The 12264-nt window shown below is 41.4% G+C and overlaps 1 protein-coding gene across 2 annotated transcripts in view; it reads right to left on the bottom strand.

The window, feature by feature from the left end:
* smg1 (SMG1 nonsense mediated mRNA decay associated PI3K related kinase) overlaps nt 1-12264 on the bottom strand; it is a 138572-nt gene that overhangs the window by 120361 nt on the left and 5947 nt on the right. For both annotated transcript variants that reach the window (XM_015968926.3, XM_015968927.3), the window contains exon 3: nt 3511-3663. In XM_015968926.3, the coding sequence (XP_015824412.3) occupies nt 3511-3663 (153 nt within the window). The remainder of the gene's footprint in view (nt 1-3510; nt 3664-12264) is intronic.

Raw genomic sequence — 12264 nt, 5'->3', positions numbered from 1 at the left:
CTCTGTTCACATCAGGCGAGAATTTTTGACGAGCGCTTCTGCTCACGTCTACCGTTTTCCAAACCCCTCCACCTCGGTGCCCTTGCAGTGTGTGTGTGTGTGTGTGTGCGTGTGTGTGTGCGTGTGTGTGTGTGTGTGACCAGTTTGTCCTGCTTGTTGATATCAGAAACTGTGCTAATCCCGTTCTTGTTTAATAGACCGGTTCCTTTCCAAATGGGTAAGTAAATAACTAGTGTTTGTGGTGGTGTGCAATACTATTGTATAGTTACCCTTCAATTAAATGTATTTGTTATTATTCACATTTATTAAATCCATCTTTTGCCCGAAAAACTGCATTTAAAATCATGGAAACGCCGTTTCTCCGCAGGAGTGTGTGTGTTTGTGTCTTTGTTCATTTTCATCTCCCTAGTCTGTTTAAATACACAAAAATGATCACTTAGATCAATCGCAGTGTTTTATTTTGAAAAATGTAGTATTTCTTACTGAGACTTGGCAGCAAGATAGAAATTTTGTGCATTTTAATAAAATACGTCCACCAAATTCCTTTGTTTAACACATCACACCCGTCATGTCATGTCAGTAGCTCAGTGACCACATGAACAGATTCCAGAATTTTCACGAGGCTGGGTTTTATTGAACACTTGTTTAACTCCATAAAATGAAATTAAGGTAATAATATAACTTAAATCACGTAAACTCTTCAGTTTTACTAAAATCGGTTGAAGCAAAAATGAATACACCCTGCAAATGGGCTGCACGATATTAGGAAAACCTGCGACATTAGATAACAGTGATTAATATTGCGATGACGATATGACTTGTGATAAATAAAAACTTAACTCGGGAACAAAAATAATCAAAAACAAAGAAATAAAAAAGTCATAAAAATAAGAGCAAAAGTGTGAGGAAAGGGAAAAAGAAAATGAAGAAAAGGCGATCGGTGGATCCTGGGAAAAGCAGAATCAGCAGAAACAACAGAACAAAGCTAACTCTATCTTTTTCCATTCTTCAAGAAGAGCCTCTTTTAGAGCCTGATGCTGGATGGAGAGTGAAGCTCAACCTGCTGCTTCAGAATTCCCCACAGGTGTGTTGGACTGGGTTCAGATCAGAAGACATACTTGGCCATACAATCACTTTCAATCTTCTTCACAAATGCAGCAGTAGCTTTAGATGTGTGTTTTGGATCATGTGCTGGAAAAGTGCATGACGACCAAGTGCCTGGAGTGATGGCAGCATATTTTCCTTCAGTATAGAGCAGGACACTGTTGAGGTCATGATACCATCAATGAAATGCACCAGTAGCACTCATGCAGCCGCACCGCACCACTCCAGGGTTTTTCCTGGCTCAAACTGAGGCAGAGGTGGTACCATCCTGACCATGCGCCAGCACATGCACACTCTGCATTCAACTGCCTCACTTTTTTGAAGGCATACATACTTTTTTGTTAAGTGTTTAAATCTAAGCTTCTGTTGATTAATTGAATATTCCATTTGACAACGTTTCAAGTGAAACAAAACTGGTTTGCTGCCTAAAAATATGAAATAAAACAACAAAATGATCAGGCTGAAATAACAGACTCTTATTATGAAAGGCTCAATAATATGCATCAGATTGGTGTTTAGATCCCCTTTTTCCCCATCTGATGTTTATAGTTAAAATATTTTTAAATATTTGACCCACATTTCAGTAACATTTTAGGTTTGTATTAATAACACTCATCTTAGTCTAAATGACACATAAATATATCCAGTAAAATATAATGCATTTCATTAGCATGCATTTGTATTTGAAATGATAATAAAATTTAATTTCTGCTGCTAACAATGCAATGGTGGCATGTCTATTATGTACGGGTTGGCAATAATCCAGTTTAAATTATGTTCAAAGATAGAAGCATTTGTGAATTATATACTACACCATGTGGCGTCACGGGCAACGGACACTCCAGTTTGGCTTTCTATTGACTAAAATAATCTCATGTAGGGCTGAAACGATTCCTCGAGTACCTCGAATAATTCGAGTACAAAAAATCTTCGAGTCAAATTCTCTGCCTCGAGGATTCGTTTAATTCATGTTTAATTAATTCATGGCTTTGCAATCGCCCGGGGTCACGTTTCACCCGGACCTAAATAAGTGACGCACATACACACTGCACTGAATGCACACGCGAGTAGCGAACGCAACGTAACTTTCTCTTAAGCCATGGCGGACACCGTGGACCCCAGTGGAGTGCGAAAAAGACAGAAAATGTCAAAGGTGTGGGACCATTTTTCACGTCGTAAGGCGGAAAACGTAGTCCAGCGTAAATACTGTAAAATGGATTTAGCCTACCACAACACCACATCCTCCATGCTGCAACCTGACCAGGAAACATGCACATGTAAATGTCCCTTCTGCAAGCGGGCTCGGAGGTCCGCTATATATTCTACAGACACTGTGAGACTTTTTCCATTTGTAGCACTCAGTTTCAGCTCGCACTGTACGTCTGGTAGCAACACTTCAGACTTAAAATGAGCTAAAAATAGCAGTTTTTACAACACGTCAGACTTTTTATTGTGTTGTTATTGATGCCTGTTGTCCCTCTGGATTGCTGCAGGAGGACGCGGGTATTTATGAGAGGAAAACGAAATAAAGTAAATAAATGTTTTGTGATCAGTATAACTTGACATAACCACAACAAACATGCTTTCTTGACAATCTTGTTATTGTGAGAGAAAAAAAAGTAGAAATTAAAAAGGATGTGTGTTAATAGGGAAACAGCTGGCGAGCCATGTTTGCGCTGTGAGCGGCTCTGGTGCTGTTTGGGCCGCAGCCGCTCGCTGTGCTACTTCCAACAGTCATCCTCCTAGTTTTTGCCTGGCTTGCCAGGCTGGTAGATTCTCGCACGAGAGGAACATCAGCTCAGGTTGTGTACTTTTATTTGCACAGGCATTTGTTTACTGTGAAGTAAAGTTGAAGTGCTGAAGTTTTGAAAACTAATTTTGAATAAAACTTGAAGAATAACTGGCAATTGCTTGCTCATTTTAAGAGGTCTTTCATATTTTATAACATGCTATTTGATATAATGGTTCACAAAAGTAAAAGGGTAATTCATTAGAGTACTCGATTAATCGATAAAAGATTCGATAGAGTACTCGATTACAAAAATATTCGATAGCTGCAGCCCTAATCTCATGCCATCTTTATACAGTTGACGTTCAATTGTACATACCTTTTATGCCCCATGAGATGTCTAAACTACATTTAGCCGTTGCCTTAGCTTCTTTTAGCTGTACAGTTTTTGCCTCATTTGTCCAATTTTGAATAAAACAAATTAGTATTCAAGTGAAAAGAAAGTTGATGCATATTAATGTACAAAAAAGTCAGAATTTATGTAAATAGTTCTGAATGTACAAGTACACCATCACATGATCCAACATTGCAAATACTCATTTGACACCCTTAGTCCTAGGAGGAGTTAAAGTACAAAAGTCGTGTTTTACAATACAGTTTAATTTCTCATAGCTTACCCTGCAATTTCCTCATTTCCTTTGAAGCTAAAGCACGATTTCCATGCTGAAGAGAAGTCAAATCTGTTGTCACGTCATTGGGCCTCAACTCTTCCCCCAGCGACTTCCAACCAAGTGTAATTTTGCAGACTCCTTGCTCAACTTCATATTCACCTGAGAAGCACAAACATCCTGGATTTAGGCAAGTGCTTTATATACATCTACATAGCACTGCTCATAACCAAATTTAAAGTAGTCTATTTCACATAAAGGGTGTGGCAATATTATATTATTCACAATAATACCAGTATGAAATTACCTTCATTTTTTACATAGGCCTTTTTATGTGTGAAATTGATTTTTCTCTGCAAAATATGTTGTCTCTAAACTTTGAATTAGGTCCGTTCCAATCAGCATTTAGTTGCAATGCTCAGGATGAAACAAAACAGTCCCAATGATCTACTCCGCTCACCTCACATGGGCATCAACTGGCTAAAATTGGGGCGCACTGATGGAAGCAAGTCTGCCAAACATTGGCGCCACCGGTCCTTTCGACCACCACCAGCCAGCAAGGTAGGTTGAGTTTCTAGCCCAAGAACACTCAAGCAAATAAGAGGACAACTTCTCCAGAGCAGTTTCTGATAGGCCTACCCAGTCTGTCAGCCTATGAGCGTAATGGGCCATTCCCATCTGTACCGGGTCGGCCCGGGCCGGGTAGCGTAGGTTGTTTACATATCTGGGTGGCCTGGTATTTTTCCGGGCCAACCAAGGCTCATTCTCAGCCCTCTTCTGGAGGGGGTCTGCTTCAGACCGACCGGGGCCAACACACCCACTGCTGACAGCAAATTCACACCTTCCATTAGAGCAAGCCTCTGATTGGTGGGTAGAATCAGCCCACATGGGCTTGAGACAAGGATGTGTGGAATCGACCGGGCCAGGCTGGGGCTGACTGGGGCTACCCGGCTCGGGCCGACCCGGTACAGATGGGAATGGCCCATAAGTCTCCCCCTATTCCAGTCAGCACATGGGTCCCCAGAAGAATGAAAAAATGAATGCAAGTCAATAGGCCCAAAAGAGCTATTTTGTGATCAGATTAGCCTTACGCCCTGGATCGCACATATGTTGTAGGGGCAGCAGTAGCTCAACAGGTTGAGCGGGTTGTTCAGTAATCGGAAGGTTGAAGGTTCGATCCCGGCTACGGACAGAGAATTCTGCTGTTGTGTCCATGGGCAAGACACTTAACCCACCTTGCCTGCTGATGGTGGTCGGAGGGTGGTGCCTGTGCTCGGCAGCCTCACCTCTGTCAGTGCGCCCCAGGGCAGCTGCGGCTACATCGTAGCTCATCACCATCAGTGTGTGAATGTGTGTGTGAATGGATGAATGATACACTGTAGTGTAAAGCGCTTCGGAGTCCTTACTCTGAGAGGCACTATACAAGTGGGGTCAATCATCATTTACCATATGTTGTACTTCAATTTAAATGAAATGTAATGATGTTTGTTTCGACCACGCCAGTCACGTACCTTTATCAACGTCAGTACGTCACATATATAGGACGTCACATCATAATCTCTTTCAGGGGTTCTTTCCCCTTGTCAATTGCATCAAAGGCCTTACTCAAATCAATTAAAACACACACTATGGTAAGTTTTTGATCAACTGCTGTCGCAATCTGCTCTACAAATTCCAGTTTCAAATGAACCTTGTTCCACTCTGGCACAGTAGGTGGCGACGTACATCCTTTCATGTCTGCAATCCACACTGTGGCCTGGCAGGAAAGAGGAAGTGGAGCTCACGTCTAAACAAAGAGGATGCAGCTAGAAGTTTACGCTGACGTTTCCCAGCAAAATCACGCTTTCAGAGAAGCAGTGTTGCCAACTGTTTTTGACTGAAAGTAGCTGAAGTTCCCCCCAAAAGTCACTAGATGTCGCCAGATGACGTCACGTGCTTATTTACATATTGATGATGTCATCACGCCACATTAGCGTTCGTTTTCTCTATGGCATCTAATATATATATATATATATATATATATATATATATATATATATATATATAATAGGACTAAAAGGGAGGAAAATAAATACTATGTTATATGTTAAAGTTATTAATTAGTATGATTAAAATGGCCCAAATTGCTTTGATATGTACAATAAATTCCAAAACTACCAATAAAGTGGCATTAAAACAGATATGGTGTGGTGATCCAAACAGTTCTGTTGTAGGATATAACTCAGACCTCCTGCTCTCCTCATTCTCACAGACATTTTCCTAAAAAGCTGTTTTTTTACACCTCATAGTTTCTCAACTTCTCTGTTGTGTGTTCTCTCCATCGTGATAATAACGGCGCTCCGAGCAAAAGGGAGCGGGTGTCTCATAGTATAACCATCCCTGTGTCACTGAAGGAAATTCAGATGAGCCACAGAGCTGCGTGTGTAAACGGGACGGTAGTTGAAACTCCCGATGACTTTATTTGCCAAATGCAGGAAAAACCAAAGTGTCTGACGGCTGCAGAACCAGAGATGGCAGGTTGACGCCCGCGCCGTCTCTAGTAGAAGCGTGAGCCTGCAGCAATATGAAAGCAGCAGACGTAAATCGGCGGTCTCCAGCTCTGCAGCTTCAGCGAATCAGACCGGCCGAAAACGGTTTATGATTGGTCAGTCCTCATGCACATGCGCAGATTGTCGTTCTCTTTCCTTACTCCCGGAAGAACGGTTCAGAGTGCAAACGGTTTCTTTGTTGCTAATCTGTAGGGAATATCTACATGAAAGTTCTACAGAAAGTAGCAACGGGTCCTGAGAAATGTCGCTAAGTTTGTCGCTAGGCGCTTTTTGGAAAAAAAGTCGTTGAGGGGGGTCAAAAAGTCGTTAGGAACAGTGACAAAGTCGCCGAGTTGGCAACACTGCAGAGAAGTTTCACCCAGATTCCTGCTTGTTTCCCTCTTTTCCTTAGAGTTTTAATCAGTAGGGCTGGGGGTAAACGATTATTTTTAAAACGATTATTCTGACGATTATTTTATCGAATAGTCGACTATTCTAATGACTATTTAGAAAATTAATCTAATGATTATTTTTCTATTGCACAATTAACAAAAACCAGAAAATCTCAAATAAATTCCTCAAAAAAATTGATAAATTCTTACTGTAAGAGAATAAACACTACAGACCTTCCATTTTGTATAACACTGCTTTTATTGTGTTGCGGTTGTTTATGTTCTGGTGACGTGTAGAACTTGGGAGTGCAGGCTGCTGCCTGAGAGGTGGTAGAAGATGGAGTGTCTCCATGCTGCTTTGTTTTGGTCACTTATGTGCGTGAGGCGAGTGGTCTTACAGGTTAAACCAAACTCAAGGTGATATTTTAAACTAAACCGAAAACCCACAACACTCTAAATGTAATAAAAGGGAGATCTGCACCACAAAAAAGATTAACTCTAAACCAAAACGTAACAGCTTATCCCAACGCAAGAAGCTGTTAGCGAAGATGCTAACAGTAGCTTTACCAACATTAAGTTCAAGTTACCAAGTTTAAATAAACCAAAAACACCCAGCAGCAAACAGACCAGCACGGAGGAGAGACTGCTACCACCAAAACAGCTCTCCTAATGTCTGAAAGAAGCTCCTTTATGAAGGGAGAAACGCTCCCGGTGATTTTCTACATCTGCGGTAGAGATGAAGCAGCGCATCTGACCCCGGAAGTTGTTGTCCGTTGCCGGGAGACGAAGGCGGGCAAAACAGGAAAATAATCTAGTAGTGGACGGACGTTGTTCCGGGTCTTCGGTGTTTGGCGGAGATGTTAGTGAAGGCGGAGAAGAGGGCGAACTAGAGGAAAAACAGGCAGATTCCTCCTCTATTTACAAACTCCTGGGGATGCAACAAGTGGGCGCGGTGCGTCGACTTCCGGATCTGACGTCGACAAATTTTTAGAATCGAGCCGTCGACTTCCTCGAGGCTTCGCTACAGCCCTATTAATCAGGTTTGGACAAACACGGACAGAGGCGCTTGGTTCATACAGACTTCTGGGATCGGGTCCAGCACCCCACAAACAAAGCGGAAGGTGACTTCATGGCACATCTTGGCCAATCACAGATGATTGGAAGGATAAAAGAGTTTGATGTTTATACAAGATGGTAGCCAGGACAATACCGAAGAAGACCGCAGACAAAAGCAAGGCAGAAAGAAAAAATGTTAGCAGGGATGGTTGAAAGAGTGGCCTATTAACAGCGGCAGAGCACAGGCGCTGTTTCGTTGGGCCGACCTGACCTAAAGTCGTCATTTGCATTTTTTTACTGTGTCGGCGTCGGAAAAGTGAGGCATGAACCGGAGAAGCTTCTGCTGATCACTATTCGACAACGAATTATGAAAGAACGGAAAATGCTCAAAATGTGTGGATTCTTCCTGATGTAAGAGGTGAGTCTGCTTGTTTTTTTTGTAGTTTTGGTGTCGACATCATCCTAGAGCACAACGTTCTGCGACTCCTAAAAAAACAGTGAAAACGCTGAAAAACGCTGGCAGCAAAGGGCTTTACTGGTGAGGAAACAGCTGACTGTGAATGAGTTAAGTTGTGTGTGTGTGTGTGTGTGTGTGTGTGTGTGTGTGTGTGTGTGTGTGTGTGTGTGTGTGTGTGTGTGTGTGTGTGTGTGATTCATTAAACTTAAATGTCACATCACACGCTGCAAATATTGGCACTGAGTAACAAACTGTTTCCTTTTCAATTTATGTCTTTTAGAAAGAAGTGTGAAGGACCCAAGGCTTGATCGAGCAGCTGGGAGTGGGAGAAAAACTGTTAGTGCTTTTGGCAACAGCTGGAAGCACCAGCGAGTTCTGCAGGCTGCCCAAAAAGAACTGGGCCTACCAGAAAACAAACACCTAACTGAATGTTGCACTCATTGAGGTTCTAAACAGAGAAAGATCCAGCGGCTGCTGGAACAAGAAAAGGCTATAACAGGTCTTAGCCGCTGATAAAACCACAAGGCACATCATGTTGACATGGCAAGACACCGAGATGTTTGACTCGGTCAGCACTACACTGTGTCCACAGATACTTGTCCTGCTGAAGAGTATGTGACCATTTCATGTTTGGCCAGTTATTCAGATGTTTAAAAATGACCTGTTAAAAGAGACACTGAGCTGACCAAAGACAACAAAACAGCAATACTTGATAGGGATGGACAATATAGAAAAAAAGCTCATCAATAAAAAATATCATATTGATAAATATTAATAATTATCGAAAACTATGAAAAATGTTGAAAATATATTTTAAGTGCTGCCATGGCCATCTTAGGCTATTACTTTATGACTAAAACAAGTTGGTAGCATTACCAGACGTGTTTTCTTATCGATTCTCTGCTGCAAACCTGTTTTTGTCAGACTTGAAAGAATGAAAATATTGCCACACCGGTGAATAGGGCTGCACGATATTAGGAAAACCTGCGATATTCGATAACAGTGATTAATATTGCGATGACGATATTACTTGCGATAAGTAAAAACTTAACTCAGAAAATAAAATAATCAAAAAACAAAGAAATAAAAAAAGTAATAAAAATGAGAAAAGCAAAAGATGTGAAAAGGAAAGGAAAAAAGAAAATAAACAAGAAAAGGCAATCAGTGGATCCCGGGAAAAGCAGAATCAGCAGAAAGAGCACAACTAAGCTAACTCAGGTGTTTGCTAACCATCAAAATTAAGGGTCGTCCGCCCTGGGGGCGGGACTCTAACCTATGAGAACCCACCCAATTGACCAAATGAGCGAAGAGCTCTGTTTGTTAAAAAAATTTAATACTTTCGTTTGATTGACAGAATGCATTATGTGTAGCAAACATTTGAGCTGACCATTCATTACGATATCCGTTCTTTGCGATATGCATATTGTGCGTGCTGATATCGCGATAACGATATATTTACGATATACAGGTGCTGGCCAGTAAATTAGAATATCATCAAAAGGTTGAAAATATTTCAGTAATTCCATTCAAAACGTGAAACTTGTACATTATATTCATGCAATGCGCACAGACCAATGTATTTCCAATGTTCATTACATTTAAATTTGATATTCATAAGTGACAACTAATGAAAACTCCAAATTTGGTATCTCAAAAAATTAGAATATTCTGAAAAGGCTGAATATAGAAGACACCTGCTGCCACTCTAATCAGCTGATTTACTCAAAACACCTGCAAAGGCCTTTAAAAGGTCCCTCAGTCTTGTTTTGAAGGCACCACAATCATGGGGAAGACTTCTGACTTAACAGCTGTCCAAAAGACAATCATTGACACCTTGCACAAGGAGGGCAAGACACAAAAGGTGATTGCTAAAGAAGCTGGCTGTTCGCAGAGCTCTGTGTCCAAGCACATTAACAGACAGGCGAAGGGACGGAAAAAATGTGGTAGAAAAAAGTGTACAAGCTCTAGGGATAACCGCACCCTGCAGAGAATTGTGACGACAAACCCATTCAAAAATGTGGGGGAGATCCACAAAGAGTGGACTGCAGCTGGAGTCAGCGCTTCAAGAACCACCACGAGGAGACTCATGAAAGACATGGGATTCAGGTGTCGCATTCCGTGTGTCAAGCCACTCTTGAACAAGAAACAGCGCAAGAAGCGTCTCGCCTGGGCCAAGGACAAAAAGGACTGGACTGATGCTGAGTGGTCCAAAGTTATGTTTTCTGATGAAAGCAAGTTCTGCATTTCCTTTGGAAATCAAGGACCCAGAGTCTGGAGGAAGAGCGGAGAAGCACAGAATCCACGTTGCATGAGGTCCAGTGTAAAGTTTCCACCGTCAGTGATGGTGTGGGGTGCCATGTCATCTGCCGGTGTTGGCCCACTCTGTTTCCTGAGGTCCAGGGTCAATGCAGCCGTCTACCAGGAAGTTTTAGAGCACTTCATGCTTCCTGCTGCTGACCAACTTTATGGGGATGCAGACTTCACCTTTCAACAGGACTTGGCACCTGCACACAGTGCCAAAACCACCAGCACCTGGTTCAAGGACCATGGTATCCCTGTCCTTGATTGGCCAGCAAACTCGCCTGACCTTAACCCCATAGAAAATCTATGGGGTATTGTGAAGCGGAGGATGCAATACGCTAGACCCAACAATGCAGAGGAGCTGAAGACGACTATCAGAGCAACCTGGGCTCTCATAACACCTGAGCAGTGCCACAGACTGATCGAGTCCATGCCACGCCGCATTACTGCAGTTATTGAGGCAAAAGGAGCCCCGACTAAGTATTGAGTGCTATACATGCACATTCTTTTCATGTTCATTCTTTTCAGTTGGCCAACATTAGAGAAACAAACATTTTTTCATTGGCCTTTAGAATATTCTAATTTTCTGAGATACCAGATTTGATGTTTTCATTGGTTGTCACCTATAAATATCAAAATTAAACGTAATAAACATCGGAAATACATTGGTCTGTGTGCATTGCATGAATATAATGTACAAGTTTCACGTTTTGAATGGAATTACTGAAATATTTTCAACCTTTTGATGATATTCTAATTTACTGGCCAGCACCTGTATTGTGCAGCCCTACTGGTGAGGTACTGTAACCTTTTTTATGAGAGTATTTCTTCCACCTCTCCTTGCTGCAACATCTTGTTTAGTTCACACTACTGTCTGTTGAGGTTTGAGAGGGGAGGGCTTGGTGATGGAGCGTGCTTGGGTCTGTGTATTGATTGGTTAGGTATAAGTAATGACTCTAGTTTGACGCTACCCAATAGGCCATAATGGAAAAAGGAAACTTATTGAAGTTTTAATTGATCCATTTTTTTCTATTGAACCACGTGTCTATTGATCGATATTAAGTTATTGAATTATTGTCCAGCCCTAATACTTGACTACATCAACAAATGTTACAAAGACAGTGTCACAGATAGGTTTGTAAAATGGCTTCTCTCCTTCATCCACGTTACCGTACAGAATATTTCAGTGAAGGTGAGAGCAAAGCCATCAAAGTTCAAGTCATGAGTGAACTAGAGCATCTTGTGTCAAACCAGGGTAGTACAGCCACAGGTGTTTCAGAAACACCTCCTACATCTGCTGGTGACCAAACAAGTCAGGCAGCTGCTGAAAAGCCAATGAGTCTCTGGAGCTTTTTGAAGGGACCAGTTACAGGAAAGACAGATGAACCTGCAGAAAAGGTATTATCTGAACAGCTATGTGAATAGTCCACCAGCAGACAGTGAGTGTGATCACCTTTTGTGATGGAAAGTTGACAGACAGCAGATTAGCTAGGTAGTAGGGTTGTCACGATACTAAAATTTCAAACTCGATTTGTTACTTGAAAAAAAAACTCGATACTCGATTTCGATACCATTTAAAAACACCAATTTATTGAACAAGTTTATTCAAAAAATAACATTCCTCAATTTATATTGCAAAAATTAAATGTTAAGAATTAAGTGTATAAAGTGCTTAAACCTTTCAAGTATCAGCATTTTTTAAACGTGCATACAAAAACTGGCGAAAGTTAACACTTTAAATCATGAATTGTCTCACTATATATACACTATTTGCAGAGTGATGTTTTGCTGCTTAAACTCTGTTTAAGGTGCATTTTTGTCATAAGCTGTAATGCCATATGTTTTGTTCTGTACTTTTGAACAACTCTGTTGGTCAATAAAGGGAGAAAACGAATTTATCCACAGTAGGACAAAGGTACATCTACCGGTAATCTTAATAAAAACAGATTGGCGCACGGCAGTGACGTCATTAAAAGCGCCGGTTAATTAGCCGCAGCTAGTTTGTTTACGCCTAGAAATCCCAGACTCG

This window comes from Nothobranchius furzeri, chromosome 18 (assembly GCF_043380555.1).
Source record: "Nothobranchius furzeri strain GRZ-AD chromosome 18, NfurGRZ-RIMD1, whole genome shotgun sequence".
Taxonomy (NCBI): Eukaryota; Metazoa; Chordata; class Actinopteri; order Cyprinodontiformes; family Nothobranchiidae; genus Nothobranchius; species Nothobranchius furzeri.
This window is presented reverse-complemented; position numbering and strand designations above follow the sequence as displayed.